This window comes from Trichosurus vulpecula, chromosome 3 (genome assembly GCF_011100635.1).
Source record: "Trichosurus vulpecula isolate mTriVul1 chromosome 3, mTriVul1.pri, whole genome shotgun sequence".
In the NCBI taxonomy this organism is placed as follows: domain Eukaryota; kingdom Metazoa; phylum Chordata; class Mammalia; order Diprotodontia; family Phalangeridae; genus Trichosurus; species Trichosurus vulpecula.
Window position 1 is genome coordinate 432,661,125 of NC_050575.1, and position 17,158 is coordinate 432,678,282.

The 17,158-nt window shown below is 47.3% G+C and overlaps 1 protein-coding gene across 2 annotated transcripts in view; it reads left to right on the forward strand.

The window, feature by feature from the left end:
- The window catches only part of SFXN5 (sideroflexin 5), a 207,510-nt gene that overhangs the window by 140,413 nt on the left and 49,939 nt on the right, over nucleotides 1-17,158 (forward strand). For both annotated transcript variants that reach the window (XM_036751116.1, XM_036751117.1), the window contains 2 exons: nucleotides 3,113-3,198; nucleotides 16,959-17,076. In XM_036751116.1, coding sequence (XP_036607011.1) covers nucleotides 3,113-3,198; nucleotides 16,959-17,076 — 204 coding nt within the window. The remainder of the gene's footprint in view (nucleotides 1-3,112; nucleotides 3,199-16,958; nucleotides 17,077-17,158) is intronic.

Below are 17,158 nucleotides of genomic sequence, written 5' to 3' on the forward strand. Positions count from 1 at the left end.
TGGGGATGCAATGACAAAAATAAAAGTTCTTGCCTGCCTGCCCTCAGGAAGCTTCCATTCTTACAGGAAGACATGGACATACATCAGTAAAAGCAGCACAAATTCAAAATAGATAAGGTAGCTAAGTACTAAGTAGTCAGGGAAGAGAGGGCGATAGAAGGTTGGGGTGGGAGGAGATCAGGAAAGGCTTCAGGGAGAAGATAGGGCTGGAGCTGGGTCTTGAAGGAAGCGAGGGATTCTCTGAGGCAGGAGTGAGGAAGGAGCATGTTCCAGGCATGGGGCACAGCCTCTACAAAGACATGGAGACAGGAGATGGAGGACCATACATATGGTACAGAGACAAGGCTACTTTGGCTGCACTGGGAAGAAGAAGTCGGCAAAGCCTAGTGGGACCAGGTGGAAAAGGGCTCGAAAGACCAAATGGAGAGGTTGACATTTTATCTTAGAAGTAAAAGGATGGAGTCCTGAGGGCCATCCACTCTAGGAGGGTAGGGCACGGATAATGGTCCAGCCAAAGGAACTAAGTGGGTCAGACAAAAAGGAAGAGCACCAGAACAGCAGCATCATTTCAACCAAAGGAGAAGAGAATGTCCAGATGGGAGGGGGAGGTTAACTACATCAACTGCAAAAAACCCATTGGGTTTGGCCCTCCAGCTTGTGTGCCTACACAAAAGGATGCATAATGATACTGAAGGAGTGAGAACTAAAGGGACTTTCATCACCATCTTGTCCTACTAGAAGCAGTGTGGTATAGTGGCTAGCTCACTGGACTTGGAGTCAGAAAGACCTGGGTTCAGATTCCATCTCAGACACTTTTTTTTTCTACCACTTAATTGTATTTTTTTCCATCTCAGACACTTACTAGCTGTGTGACCCTGAGCAAGTTACTTACCCTGTGTGCCTTTATTTCCTCATCTCTAAAATGACTCAGTGACTTCTAGGGTCCCTCTCATCTCTGATCCTGTAAATTCCCTCATTGTACAGATGAAGAAACTGAGGCCCAGGGCAATGAAGGGACTTGCCCAAAGTCATATGGGGAGTTGGGATTTGAACCCAGAACCCTTGACTCCAGAGCATTGTCCGGTCACTAAACTATGGAATATTCTCAACAATTGCTTACTTGTGTCCTTTTTGTAGCTACTTGGGGAAAGCATGTATGGGGTGACCCCAAAGGACACATGACCCCCAGAAGCATCTAGAACGTGGAACATGATGATTTGGCATCAAATGTCATTTTGGCCCACTCTCTGTGTCCCAGGCTGAGTCTGTCTTCCCAGAGCTCATCAGGAGGGCCCTGTGAACTCCTGTGGAAGCCAAGCGGGAGTGAAACCAGTTAGCCTATCTGAGGGTGAGGAGCAGGGGTTTAGTGGGAGCCACTGAAGAACACAAATGATAGCTAGCACCCAAAAGCCAGGACCCCCAGCAACAGGTCAAAGTGGGAACTCATCAGGTCCTCCAAAACAAGGCTCTGGCGAGGTAATCCCTGCTGCATTGGCGGGGCAGGGTGGGGGGGGGGGTGTCTTAAGGCTCCACATACCTGGCACCGTCATTACAAAGTCAGATGCTCACACTTCCAGAAGGGACCCTGACCTAACCCATGGCGATCCGCAGGAGACCAGCGGGAGACTTTGTTTCCGTTTCCTCTCCCCAGATCGATCCACCATCCTCACCTTGCCAAGCAAGCCCCAGATGTTTTTTCCCCTGTTCCTTCCAACACCTGCTTTTTGCTTCTTTCTTTTTTTTTCTTTTAAGCATCTAAACTCTGCCATATGCTCATTTCCCCCCTCCCTCCACCCCCTGGCGGTGTGACAACAGCGTCCTCATCTCCACCATCTCTGTACTCACTCTTTCTCTGGATCTTAGGCAGCTTGTCACGGGGAGAAGGAGGGGGCCATTCCCGACCCTCCACCCCTGTGTGCACAAACACATACACACGCCCTCAAACTCCTAGAGCTGGCTCAGAAGGGTTAATTAAGGTGTCTACACTGACTTCCACACTTGCTAAACGTCCCTGGCGGGAGTCTGCAGTCGAGGAATTTGGGTGTCTGGTACTAATGCATTTCCATTCCAAAGCATTGTTCCAGCTGATTTGAATCTGCTCTTTAAAAAACGTGTACAGTAAGAGTGTGTGTGTTGGGGGTGGGGAGGGGGTGGGTTTTTTCCCCAAAAGAACCACTTTCTAATGGATTCTATGCATAATGTTAACATAGCCCTGAGTGCCTTCTCTCCAAGATTATCTCCAATTTATCCTGTATATATTCTGTTTGCATATAGTTGCTTGCGTGTTGTCTTCTCCATGAGACTGAGCTCCTTGAATGCAAAAACTGTTGGGTTTGGGGGGTATTTTTGCCCTTCTTTGTAACCTCAGCACTTAGCACAGGGCCTGGCATATAGTAGGTGCTTAATAAATGCTTCTTGACTTGACTTGGATTGCCTTGAAGCCAGATCTACACACATACACATAAATAGCTGGAACTCCCATCTCTACTTCATTAGAAACGGAGCCATAAGTAGGGCAAGGTGACTGGAACTTTGTTCCAGGGCACTAAAGTTTGGAGGGCATTGAAAGTACTTCCTCTATATAACTATTCAGGCAATCTCCCCAATGCCTGCCTCTACCACAACCTTTCTCCCACAACAATAATTCCTAATTAGGACACTGGCTCTATATTTTACAAAGGACTTTTCCCTATAGACATCCTGTAATATAGACATATATCATAAAATAAATGTTCTCCTCCCCATTTTGCAGATGAGAAAGCTGAGACCCAGAAATGACTGTACCTTGTTCACGTGGTGATTCTCTAGTACAGGGGTGGGGAACCTGTGGCTTCCAAGCCACATGTGGCCTTCTAGGTCCTCGGGTGCAGCCTTTTGACCAAGTCCAAGTTTTATAGAACAATCATTTTATTAAGGGGATTTGTTCTGTGAAGTTTGGATTCAGTGCCCACCCCTGCTCTAAGACCACCAGCTGCCCTAAGCGGATCCAAATGAGCAGCAACAGATGATTTTGTAGAGATGATGAGGAAAGGGAGGCTTGGTGTGGAAGGGTTACCCTGGGACCCCAGCCCAGACAGGTAACCTCACCTAACCCTTCTGCTTGGCTCCCCAGGCACTGATTGAGACGGCCCTGACTCGAGTGGTCCTTCCCATGCCCATCCTGGTTCTACCTCCAATCATCATGTCTGTGCTGGAAAAGTAAGTCTGGAGGGTGGGAGGGGGTCAGGGCAGCTGGGCCCTGGATAAAGGCAGAAAGAAAGGAAGGGGCAGTGTGGGCTGGTGGGCAGAGAACCAGCCTCAGAATCATTTCAAGGCCCACTTCTACCATCTGCGTGACCCTGGCAAGTCAATTGCAGGAAAGATGCTGACCTACAACAGTGGAGGGAAGTTTCCTTGCTGGAAGTTCCCTAAACAAATGAAATCAGAGGCAAAAATCAAACAAAGAAAGGAAGGGAAGACACGGGGTTGGCCCTGGGAGCTCCTTCCTTGGGAGCAGGGCCTGTTTTTGGCTTCCGGGCATGGAGCAAACACTTCATCAATGTTTGTTTCAGATCACCGTGATTCATTTCAATCCCACAGACACTGACAAAAAGTGCCTGCCATGTCAACAAGCATTAACTAATACTAGGCATTGGAGATTAGGGACAGAGCAAAACCAGCTGCTGCCCTGAAAGAGCTTACATTCTACTTGGGGAGTGGATGGCGAGGACACATCATGTGGTCCAGTAAGTGTAGACTTGGGAATGAACTCAGTGTGTGTGGGAGACAAGTCGTCAAGGTCAACTCAGCGTAAGAAGAGAGGGCAGGTGTTGGGGAATAAGACTGGAGAGTGAGGCCTTGAAGGCCAGACTAAAATCATTTCTAGGAATTGTGTGAGCCACAGGAAATCCTTGTAATAGATTCTTAGGTGGGAGGGGGGATTCTGGGTGAGGTGATGAAAGCATTACTTTGGAGAGACTGACCTGGAGATGATGTGCAAGATGGACCAGAGGGGAGAGGGGCTGGAGATCCCTGGAGACATGATCTGTGTGTAGCAGGATCCTTACCCCCAGCCTAAGGCATGGCAGGTGCATTTATTAAGCACTATGCCAAGCATGCCAGGCACTATGCTAAGCACTGGATATACAAACATGAAAAGAAAGACAGCCACTGCTCTCAGGGAGCCTACAATGGTGGTGGTGGTGGGCGGGAGGCAGGGTGAGGTACCTGACATGGGGCATGATGGGAAATCAGTCAGAGAAGTCCCAAAGCAGCCAGCTGAGAAATGAGGCTCACCTAGCTAGTAAGAGTCTAAGGCTGGATTTGAACTCAGGTCTCTCTGTCTAGCAGTCTACGCACTGGGCCTCCTAGATGCCTTTGAGCAGTTTAGTGGAATATAAAGAAGATTCTGTTCAGAATCCAAACCCCAGCTATGCTGCAGATAACACTGGGCAAGTATTCCTCACTGGGTCTCAGTTTCCTCCTCCATAAAACAAAGGGAGGCTGGGGTCTGAAGACTGGGGACACACAGACAAAAATGAGACCAGGACCTGGGGAGCCAGTTAACCCAACTCCATCATTGTACAGATAAGCGAACCAAGACCCAAACAAAGGGCTGTTCCAAGTCTCTATTGGCCTATCCCAAGCCCATTAGATTTTCAGAAGGTCAGTTACTTGGTTATTGGTCAAGGGCCAGGTGAAAGAACAGAAGGCCATAGGGATTTGTCCATAATCACAAGATGCAGGGCTGATATTGGAGCCCAAGTCCCCAGTCCCCCAAGTCAGTGTTCTACCCCAGGCTTTTGGGGATGGGCCCCCCAGCCAGGAGGCTTGTGCTAGGGAAGGATGGCCAGACCCTGCAGGGCCACTTGTCCTAGCCCTCTGGTCCCTTGGGCCTGTGCAGTTACCAAAGACACACAGCAAGATGGTGCTCACCTTCCCACATATATCCCTTCATGCTCCTGCTTAGATGCAGGCCAGGTGAGGCCCGGGAGATCCCCCTCCCTGGGCAGTGATTGAGTCCAGGCCTCCATTCTCCGTGTCCCCAGGCAGGTTTCAGAGGCAGCTCCTCAGGCCCAGGGGTGGGGTCTGGGACATCCCCTGTCCCTGGGCAGTGAGTGATGCCTGGCCTCCATTCTCCATGTCTCCAGGCAGGTTTCAGAGGCAGCTCCTCAGGCCCAGGGGTGGGGTGTGGGACATCCCCTGTCCCTGGGCAGTGATTGATGCCTGGCCTCCATTCTCCATGTCTCCAGGCAGGTTTCAGAGGCAGCTCCTCAGGCCCAGGGGTGGGGTGTGGGACATCCCCTGTCCCTGGGCAGTGATTGATGCCTGGCCTCCATTCTCCATGTCTCCAGGCAGGTTTCAGAGGCAGCTCCTCAGGCCCAGGAGCTGGATCTTGCTTCTCTCCCCGCCACGTCTCACATCTCTCCATCTGCATATTTTAACTTGCCCAGCTGCCTTTCTCATCTCTCATGCCATTTTTTTCTGGCTTTCCTGGCATCTCTCCTCTCCTCCTGCTGTGGGTTTTAACTCTGGGCCTGCCTTCTTGGCTGTTCAGAGAGAACTGGCTTCTCCCCATCACCCCCACCCCCAGCCTCTGTATTCCCCACTTCCCCCAGAGCAGTCCAGGCTGCAGTACCTGTTGGCTGAAGTGGTAGCAGAGGAGGCGAGAGCAGCCCTGGGTTCACCCAATGGCGCTGTTCCCTCTCTTACACAGCAAACCACCAGTCTCCATGTTGGAAGAAGAGGCTTGGATCTCATCGGCCCAGTCCTTCAGAGCATCGTAAGGTCACATTGTGGAGCTAAATAGGACCTCAGAGGCCATTGGGTCTGCATCCCTCATCTACAGATGAGGAAACTGAGGCCCAAGGAAATTCAGTCCAACTCATACAGTTAATACACATCCCAGGTGGGATCAGAACTCAGATTCTCTGACTCTAGGTAGCACTGCCTCCCTTCAGGGTTTAGATCCACCCCCATCCCCATCCCTTCAGTTAGACCCCATTGGGGAAGGGAGAAGGGGGCAAGTCCCCAGCCATTCAGTTCAGTTCACTTCAGTTCAACTCACCCTTAAGAAGACTTCATCTGCCCCAGGCACTGTTCTCGAGGTTGAGACCAGGATGCTGGGAGCCAGCTAACCCAACTCCATCATTGGACAGATAAGCAAACCAAGACCCAAGTCAAGTGACTTGCTCAAGGTCACACAGATAATAAGATCAGAGGCAGGATTAGAACCCAAGCCTTCTGACTCCAAATCCAGCACTCTTCACTGCTCTCAAGGAGTTTACCAGGAGGATACAATGTGTCCATTTAGAAGTAAATTTTAAAATTAAATACAAAGTCATTGGGGGTGCAGGAAGCGCCAATGGGGAATCAGGCAAGGTTTCTTGTAGGAGGTGACAATTGGAATGAGTTCCAAGGCAGAAATGAGGAGGGAGGGCGTTCCAGCCTTAGGGAAACTTAGAACCAGATTGTGAAGGACTTTAAATACCACATGGAGGGTTTGTCTTTCACCCTGGAGGGAATAGGGAGCCATGGGAGCTTTTGGAGCAGAGGAGTAACCTGCTCAGACCTGTCCTTCTAGGTTCCGGGGGGCCTGCATATCTAGAACTTGGGAAGTGACATCATGTCTCTCCCCTCACACCCCTCAACCGGCACCTCTCCTTTCTCAGTAATTCCTGGCAGCTCAGGACACCCAAGGGGAGATTCTGAGATGGAAGAATGCTGTGGCCTTGGAGAGGCAGAGTCAGTGAGGCATCCCCAGAGACTTCCTCTCCTGCTATTGCTCAGCCCCTTCTCCTCCTCTGAGATTCTAGCACCCAGTCCAGATCCTCGTGGCTGTTATTTACCAAGACATTCTCCTATGTTCCTTGAGTTCAGTGCCAGGACAACCAATCTTTCCTCCTCAATTTCTGCCCTGATGCTAGAGGACAGCAGCATATGGAATGGGTGTTACCTCAATGGTCTAACTTCCCAGTTCCTCAATCTACCCATTTCTCATGACCAGTCATACTCTGCTGCAGTTCAGCCTCACACAGAGATGGTCTGGTCACCCAGCACTCTTCCATTTCCATGTCTATGAACTCTGAAATCCCCTTATCTGATTCCATCTTTCCCTCTCTCTTACACTACCCCCCCCCCCACCAATGGCTGTTCATCATCCATACCATGACCTCCATTGCCTTCAGCCCCAAATCCTTTCCTGGGCCCCATTCGCTAAATTCACACTAGCTACATTCTTCTCCCTTCCCTCCCCTAAACCTCTGGTGGTCCAGTTCAACTGTTCCTTGTCTTATCACCAAGAAGGCCTGGCCAAACCTTGGCCCTGGATTACTACCATCATTTTCCTAATCCACCACAAAGTCACGTTCCTTCATCCCAACCGGGCCCTCTCTGCCACAAGGCAATCCTTTGACTGCCCCCAAATGGTTAGCTGGGAGACTGTCTCCAGGGACTGTTCCAAGCATCCTTACCTCTCCTCAGGCCTCCCATGATACCCCCTCCCTCCACTCTCAGACAAAGACCTGGCCTCACATTTCACTGAAAAAACTGGAGACCATTGACAGAGCTTCTTCTCCTCCTCTCCTGCTCTGCTCCTCACTCAGTTGTCTTCCCTCACTATTTCCTCCTTCACTCTGAAGAAAGGGCCCTTCTCCTTACCAAGGCCAACGCTTTTTCATGCACAAGCAATGCCATCCCACCCTATCCTCTCCTGAAGATTGCTCTTACTTCCATCTCTACTGTCTTATTTTCAGTCTCTCCCTGTTCACTCCCCCATTCTTAAAAACTCTCACTACATCCTACCTGGGCAGCTAGATAAAACAGTGGATAGAGCATCAAGCCTGGAGTCAGGAAGACCTGAGTTCAAATCTAGCCTCAGACACTAGCTATGTGACCCTGGGAAAGTCACTTAACTCTGTTTGCCTCAGTTTACCCATATGTAAAATAAGTTAGAAAGGAAATGGCAAACTACCCCAGTAACTTTGCCAAGAAAACCCCAAACGTGGTCACGAAGATTCAGACATGACTGAAAAATGACTAAACAACAACAGATCCTACCATCTCTGCTCTTGTCCTATGTCTCTCCTCCCCTTCTCAGCTAATCTTCTTGGAAAAACACCTATGTTTTGTGTCTCCACTTTCTCTCCTCTCTCTCTCTTCTCAACTCTCTGTGCCCCTTATCTTCCAACCTCATCATTTCATTAAAACTGTCCTCTCCAAAGCTACCAATGATCTCTTAACTTCCCCATCTGATGGTCTTTTCTGGGTCTTCATCCTCACCTTTCTGCAGTCTTTGATACTGTCAACCATCTTCACCTCCAGGATCCTCCCTGCCCACTAGGCTTCATGACACTCTTCTGCCTGTCAGGCGTTTCCTTCTCAGTTTCCTTTTCTGGGTCTTCATCCTCACCTTTCTGCAGTCTTTGATACTGTCAACCATCTTCATCTCCATGATCCTCCCTGCCCACTAGGCTTCATGACACTCTTTTCTTCTGCTTGTTGGGTGTTTCCTTCTCGGTCTCCTGTGCTGGATTGTCATTCAGATAATTACCATGAACCTTCTAGGGCTCTGTCTGAAGTCCTCTTCTAGTTTCAAACTCACTTGGTGATCTCCTCATCTCCCATGGGTTCAGTGATCACCTCTATGAGATGATTCTCAGGTCTGTATGTCTACCCCTAGTCCCCTTCCTGACCTCTGATTCTGCATCATCAATGGCCTTCTGGATGTCTCCAAGTGGATACTCTACAAGCACCTCAAACTCAATGTGTCCACTTTTTTTTGGTATCTCCAAACACATAGCATAGTGCCTGGTACTTAGTAGCCACCTAAAGAATGCTTTTTGAGTAGCAAAACAGGGAAGTTTGGGGTTTTCTTTTAGAAGAAGAGTGATTATCAGTAAGCCTTTAGGTTTTTAAATTCCATGTTGCCCTGGTTTGTCACTTTCTTGATAGTTTAGCCAAGCCTCCCCATTCAGTCCCCCCACCCCATACTCAATCTAACTTTCTGTGCCTTCTCCAATCATAGCTAGCTAATCTGATCATAGGCATATGAAGGCATAGATTCAGAGGAGGTCTTCATTTTACAAATGAGGAAACTGAGGCCCAGAGAGGAAGTCATCAATCTCCTCTGTACTTCAGCTCCCTCATCTTTAAAATATGGGTACTAGCCTTGGCCTCTGAGGTCCTTTCCAGCTCTAAATATTAAGAGACAGCAAAGTGGCTTAGTGAGGAGTCAGAAAGGCTTGAGTATGAATCCTCTCTTGGATACTTACTAGCTGTGTGCCCTGGGCAAGTCACCTAAGCGCTATGTGCCTCAGTTTACCCATCTGTAAAATGAAGACATTGGACTCTATGTTCTGTAGAGTTCTCCCAGTTCTAAATCTCTGAGCCTATGAGCCCAAAGTTACTCAGAGCCAGGCTTCGAACACCACAATATTCATCCCTCTTCGCACTACGTCACCATCGAATCTGTACTAATGAGGGATGGCTAGAGGGCAGCTTCTGCCAGCAGTCACCCTCCTCTCCATCTCAGGGAACAAATATACACTCAAACAGAGACCCCCTGGAGACAAGTGCCGTCTCTGTATTGTACCCCTCAGACAGAGACCTCAGTCAGAGAATTGCAGGGGACCCTCTTCACCCATCCCCTGCAGCGCCCCCTCTCCACAAGCCCACAGCTGGCACCGTCACCTAATCACTGCCTACAATCAGATCCTGCTCGTCGATTTCTTTGTAAGAGAGAAGAATCCCACAGAATCTGTCATATGGGATATTGTAGTTAGCTCTTGTCATGTTTAGTTTAGCATGTAACACCTTCTTTTAGGCAAACATGGCTCCGGTTCAGTGATCCCGATAACTTGTACTCATCCGCTTAGCTGCTTCCATATGGAATAAATTGTGGTGTCTACTGCAAGGTGCGCGAGGCGCTGGCCAAATCACACCCAATGCAAACCACTAATGAACAAAATGAGGAGAGCAGAAGCAAGGTGTATTCACGGCGAGCTGCCACAGGCTCTGTCTGGAGAGCTGTGATGCATGGCAAGGCCCCAGCTCAGGAGAAGAGCGGGCACATGCGAGCAAGTGCCAAGTGCCCCGTGTTGCTATTGTAGGGCCAGCTCCATCATCTCCTTAGCAACTGACCTCCTGCTCCCTCTGGTGATGGGCTTTCCACCTGCCCTGGGCATCTCAGCAACAAGGCCAGGAGAGGTTGGGGGACAATCCTAACTCACATTTCCAGAGCATGCTATAAGGCTCACAATACAATTCAACTCAGCAAAAAGAAATCTTAGCTGTCTATTATGTTCCAAGAACTGTGTTACACCTAGGAAATACAAAAGCAACCAAAGAATAGTTCCTGCCCTCAAGAAGCTTACATTCTTCTGGATCTGGGAAGCAATATATTCACAGATATGTAAGGATAGGGTAGGGTAGTGGATAGGGTGGCCAATTTGGAGTCAGGAAAACATGAATGCAAATCCCACCTTAGCTACTTACTAGCTCTGTGACCCTGGGTAAGTCATTTAACCCTTTTCAGCCTTAATTTTCTCATCAGAAAAATGGGGACAAGAATAGCACCAAGCTCACAGAGTTCTCGTGAAGATCCAATGAAATCATCTACGTAAAGTGTTCTGCCAACCTTCAAGTGCCATGTAAATGCTGGCTGTTGGTATTATTATTAATTATTATTAGGATAGGACCTGCAATTGATATTGGCAACTCCTAGATGAGGAAACCATCTCTCGATGCAGATTGACACCTTCTTTATAGTCAAGGCCAGTCCTTCTCTTTTGTCTTCCCCACCCACCTCCCACCCCCAACAATTGCTGGAATATTAGATAGGAAGCATATAGGAATTAATTTACAAAAGGACAATGCAACTAACAGCTGGAGGAATCAGGTAGGATATGGAAGTATTCCTATCCCTAGTTCTAGAGATAAAAAACTGAAGCCGAGAGAGGTAAAATGACTTGTCCAGGAACACACCGATAATCAGCGCTAGAGCTGGAGCTAGATCCTGGGTTTCCTAACTCCAAGTCCTATGCCCTTTCCACCAGACTTTGAGGAGACTTCTGGGATGTGGCCCAAGAGTTTGGAGCAGAATTGGGAGGGGCCACGGAAGGAGAGAGGAGGGTCAGTGTAGCAGATGACTCTTCTGTGTTATTCTGGATCTTATTTAGGGATGATAACACATCTTTAGCATTCTCCATGGACCCAGAGCCAAATCCTTCTGAACTCTTAACGTGTCATTGTCCATCCATGTCTGAGACTAAACTAGGAGAGTGAAATCATCAAAGAGGATGTACATGCATCATTCTGTTCTAGTGGCTGTGGAAGGTGGGGCTCTAGATGGTGTGAGGCAAGAGGACAGACATTTCTCCTTAGAATATCATCTCCTTCTCTTATCCATTCACTCCAAGTACTTCTGATGCTATACTATGCATGCATCAGATACTGTGCCAAGCCACTGGTCATACAAATACAGGAAAGAAACAAATCCCTGCCCTCCAGAAGTTTATATTCTGATGGGGCGAGACAACATGTACACAGCTAAATAAATACAGAACAGATACAAAGTAAGTAACTAGGAGGAAATATCAGGAAAAGATATTAAGTGGAACCTTGAGAGAAGGATTCTGTGAGACAGAGTTAAGGAGAGAGAGCATTCCAGGCACAGAGACAGCCTATGCAAGGATGCATTCCATTCAGCATCGATGAGCACACGTTGGTTGCCTGTTCTAGAGCTAGGCCCTATATACCAAGAGATATATATTAAGGCAGTTCCTACCCTCATGAAAGGCTGGGAAGGCCAAATGTTTACTACTGATTTCCATTTTTCCAGTGCATTTGAAGTTGACCAACCACTTTCATTTCTAGTGTAATGTAGGTTCCTTGAGACTAGAGACATTTAGATTTGTATCCCCATTGTTTAGCACTGAGGTGCATAGTAGGGATCGATTGGACAACACTGTGAGGTAGAATGTAACTGTCCCCATTTCATAGATGAGGAAACACAGAAAAATTAGATGACTTGCTTGTGGTCACCCAGGTGTTCTCCCTGATTTCAAGTCCAGTGCTCTTTGTACTACGCTGTCCCTTCCCCTGCCAGGCAGGGCCAGGTAGATGGAGACTATAGACAATAAGCTATAGACAGATTTAAAAAGGAAGGAAGATTTACTTCTTGGAGTATATGTGGGGGAAGAAAGAGGGCAGAAATTAAGGAAGACTTCATGTAGGAGGCAGCCTGGCAGAGGGGTAAACTGAGGGCTTAGCAAGGTTAAGTGACTTACCCAATGTCTGAGGAAGTATCTGAGACTGATTTAAAGTCAAGTCATCCCAATCCCAAGTCCTGCACCACCTAGTTGCCTAATCAATCAACAAGCTAGGCAATCAGTCACCAAGCATTCCTTAAGCATATGCCATGTGCCAGGTCTGGTTCTGGGCAATCCCTGTACTTAGCTACTGTTATTATTAAGGAGGTAGGATTTAAGATGAGCCTTGAAGGATGGATTTTAGTAGATGGCAATGTCAGTTACTTTAGTAACTTCAGTAGATGACAATGGGGGAAGGGATATTCTAAACATGATGAAAATAGAGGTGAGAAGGCAGGACAGGGGCATGGGAGGGAGATCAAGTAGATCTGCCTGGTTTGGACATAGGAGATGTTTCAGAAAGTAGTAGAAGAGAAAGTTGGCACCTCACACCTAGCAAATTGTCAAAGAAGATAAAAAATGGGAACATTCAATGTTGGAGCGGTTGTGGAAAGGCAGGCGCACTAATGCATTTTGGGTGGAGCTGTGAATTGGTACACCCATTTTGGAAAGCAACTTGGAATCATGCAAACAAAGTGACTAAAATGTCCATATCCTTGGACCCAAAGATTCTACTGCAAGGTATGTCTTTGACAAGAAGAAAGTCCCCATATAAAATAAAAATATTTATGGCGGCACTTTTTATGGCAAAGAACTGAAAATAAAGAAGGTTGGGGAATAGCTAACCAAGTCGGGGCACGTGAATGTAATGGAATACTACCAATCCATAAGAAATGATGAATGCAATGAATAGAGAAATATGTAAGACCTACATGAACTGATGCAGAGTAAAGTCAGCAGAACCTGGAAAACAACAAGCGATAACTACAACAATGAAAATGGACAGAAATCAATGGAAAGTGACTTGTAGAATTACAAAGAAGCAACATGACCCCAAAAGGACCTTAAAGAGATGCCTCCCCTGACTCCTTTGCAGAGCATGGGTGAGGAATGTTGCATATATTTTCAGATTTTTCTGAAGTATTCATCAGTTTTGATCATTTTGTTTATCTTTTTAATAAAATATTCTCTCTTATATGAAAGAATATTGGGAGAAATTTAGGCAGTGTTAAACAAAAAACAAAATCCATAACTATTTTTAAAAAAAGACCAAGAGAAGGCTGGAAGGAGGTTTGACGAGTCTTGGATGCCAGATTGAGAAGTCTAGACCACATTCCATTACCAGTGGTGAGATGTTCAATAGCCTTCAGCAGAGAACTGTGACATCATCATGATATATCTAGGGGAAGATTAACCTGGCCTCTGTGGGGGCCACTGACTTTGGATGGAGTTTAGCTTGGGGCTACCTCTGTGCAGCAGCCCAGTTCTGGGAGAAAAGGGGTGGTAGGAGCCAGGCCACTAAATGAGGCCTGGCCCAGGCTCTAGATCTGCATGGTGTCTTGTTCTCTGTGGTGGCTTCTGGTCTCATTGTCAACAGCAGGCTCTCCCCACCTCCCATCACGAGGGCACTTCATGCAGAGGACACAGTCTTGAAGAGGAAATCACAAACGGCAGTGGTTGATGCCAAGAGGCAGTTGGCTGTGGGGTCCAGCAGCAGAACTCAGAGCCAAGTGTGATGACTGCTTGGCTGTGGATCTGGGGTGATAGATGGGGAGAAGGAAGAAAGCAGATCCATAGCCTACCAGAGCCTGGAGCTTCAGCCCAAAAAAGTGATCTCATTTCATAGAGAAGCACTTGCACTGAGTTTTACAGATTTTTAGAATCTCAGGCCCAATTAAGACCTGGCACCTTGTGTGTTAATCAAGGGTGTTGGGTGATTTTTTTTAATCCTTCTCTAACCAACTCTTAACTCACCCTAATGAGGATGTTCTAGCCATTGTAATGGGAGCCACCCAGTTGGGAAGATGGCCTGGAAGTTGCACCTCCAAGCTCACGGTGGGGAGTGCTTTGGGTAGACTTGGAGCCTTCCCAGGTGACTGTAGTGCTCCCAACAGGGCTATAATTACAAAGGAGACCTCATCCAAACAGTGATGCCAGGCTGGCATTAGGAGGCAAACTGGGGAAGACTGGTCTGAGAGCTTCTTCGGGGAGCCTGAAAGATAGATGGGTGGAAGAATGGATGGGTGGGTGGGTTGGTAGGTAGATGCATCTGTAATATTAATTGAGGTGAGACTTTTTTTTTTTACTGTTTTCTCTTTTAGAATGCTAGAGTAATCAAGTGCCTTTGATGAGTCTGACCTTTGTTTCTTTGATTAAATCAGGAGTCTTTGATGACCTGCTTACCTCACAGGAAAGCCTAGTTCACATAGGTTTGAGTCACATGACTGTGATGCCTGAAGAAGCATCACATGGTTTTGAATCACATAGTTGTGATGCTCTTTGACCCTAAGAAGGGCATATAAACTCAGAGGTTAGCATTTTGTTTGGGGCTTTCGCTCAATGGAAGAGCGTTGGGTGATTTGACTAGACAAGATGTGGGCAGCCATTCTTAAGAGCTCTGGCTTTAAAACTCAGATGTTGGTGCTTCTCTTTTTGGTAACTATGTATGTGATATCTTGATCAGACAAAGCCTGCCTGCTGAATTGTGTTATTTGCTCTGTTTATATTGTCTCTGTTTGTAATTTCTGTTCATATTTGCTCTGAAGTTCAGGGTGCTGGATTTTCCCCCTGAACTAAGTGAACAATATATGTATGTTTGAATAAAGTAAGATTGTTAACCTCTTAAAGTTGCTTTCCTTAGAAAAACAGATCAAAGAACTTGTGCTAACAGCCTTTCTGTGTGCTCTTGTTGCTGGTCTTCTTGGGTCTTACACCTCCACAGCAGCTGCTAGCAACATTGTTGTTACACCATCTTGAAGTGAAATGGAGGCAAGGGTACAAGAGGCCAGGACTGGTACTATCTGTGTGCAAGGATGCAACCACTGCCCTATTTCCAATGACATTGTGGTCAGCACCTGGGCAACATGGACTTCCTGCCAACATACCAGTAATACCTCATCTCTTCTGTTATGTCATTTGGTAGAGAACTGGCCAGAGGCCCCTGGCTGGCCTGTTCTTCCTTTTCCCCTTTAGACATTCATTTGTTCATCTAACAAGCATTATGAAGACATCTTCCTCGCACCTCTGAAGAGGTGGGAAGCCATGGGTGTGGAACATAATATAGCATCATACTTTTCCAATATATTAATGCTGAACTTTTCCTACCTTGAATTTTTTTTATTATAATGGATGGGAGGAGATGGGGAAAAGAGACACAGTAGGACATGTAGATGATATGAAAACAGAAGACCAATAATCATTTTAAGTGACATGAACATTTTTAATAGTGCTTATGGAGCATCTACTAATGTACCAGGCACTTGCTAGGCCTGGGGATACAAAGACAAAAAAGAAGGAAGGAAAGAAGGAAGGAAGGAAGGAAGGAAGGAAGGAAGGAAGGAAGGAAGGAAGGAAGGAAGGAAGGAAGGAAGGAGGGGAAGGAAGAAAGGAAAGAAGGGAGGAAGAATAGAAGGAAAGAACAAAGGAAGAAAGGGGAGGAAAAAAGGAAGAAAAGAAGAAGAGAGGGAGGAAGGAAGAAAGAAGGGGAAGGAAGAGAAGGAAGGAAAGAAAGGAGGAAAGGAAGGGAGTGAGGAAGGAAGAAAAAAGAGAAGGAAGAAAGGAAGGAAAGAAGGGAGGAAGAAAAGAATGAAGAGAGGTAGGAAAGAAGGAAGGAAGAAAGAGTTTGTGCCCTCAAGTAACTTAGTTCTATTTAGAGGAACCAGCATGTACAGCAATGGGAGTCGATCCATGTTAGATACAAAGTAGCTTCAGAGGGTGACACCAGTGGGTAGCTAGGGTACATCTAATGTAGGAATTTGCACTTGAACAAGGCCTTGAAGGAAGCTGGGGATTCTAAGCTGCAGAGACAGGGAGAGAGTGTGTTCTAGGCATGGGGGACCAGTCTGTGCAAGTGCGCAGAGATGGGATTTGCGATGTTGTGTGTGAGGAACAGGAAGCAGTCCCCTTTGGCTGGAACCTAGGGTATGGGAAGCCTGGATTGAATTGAATTAAATGAATTAGACTTGCTCTTGGCCGACAGATAGGCAGTGGGTTGTCATCTGTTGTTGCCTTGCCTGAACCTGAAGCTTTTCCATTAGGTTGTGTCCCTTCCCGACTAGAGCCTAAAAATACTTGGGAGCAGGGTTAGGTTGTACTCCTCTCCTATGCACACCCTGTCATGCCACCCTGGTCTCATTGGCCCTTCTACACACAACATTCCTTTTTTCAGGCTTATTCTCCCTTCTTGTAATGCCCTATTTACACACACACATGCACACATGCATGCACATACACATACATGCACAAGCACACATACATGCATTCACACACACACATACACTCACACATGCACACACACATGCACAGAGTCTGCCATGTGCTTGCATATAAGACCACAAGTTTAGAACTAGAAAGAACCCTAGAGGTCATCCAGTCCATCTCCCCTCATTTTAGAGATGAGGAAACCAAGACTCAGAGAGGAGGAGGCATTTGCCCAAGGTCACACAGCCAGTGAGTGACAAGCCCAGAATTTCAGCAGTCTTGAGTTATTTTGCGTCACTTGAATGTTGGTGACTTAGCACTTCTCCTGGGGCTCCAGTGGTGGGTGAGAGGAGGGAAGGAGTTCTTGCTCATCCCTAGGTCTAATGTACCCCCCTCTCTTGTCCACCCCAGGACGTTCCTCCTGCAGTCTCGTCCCCGGCTTCTCCTACCTGTGCAAAGCTTCGTGTGCCTTGCCGCCTTTGGCCTGGCCCTGCCTCTCGCCATCAGTCTCTTTCCACAGATGTCAGAGGTCAGTAATAGGGAGGGGAGGGTGAGGGAATGACACCAAGCGGGGCAGGGATCACTCTGCCTCTCTTTAATGGTGGGTTACT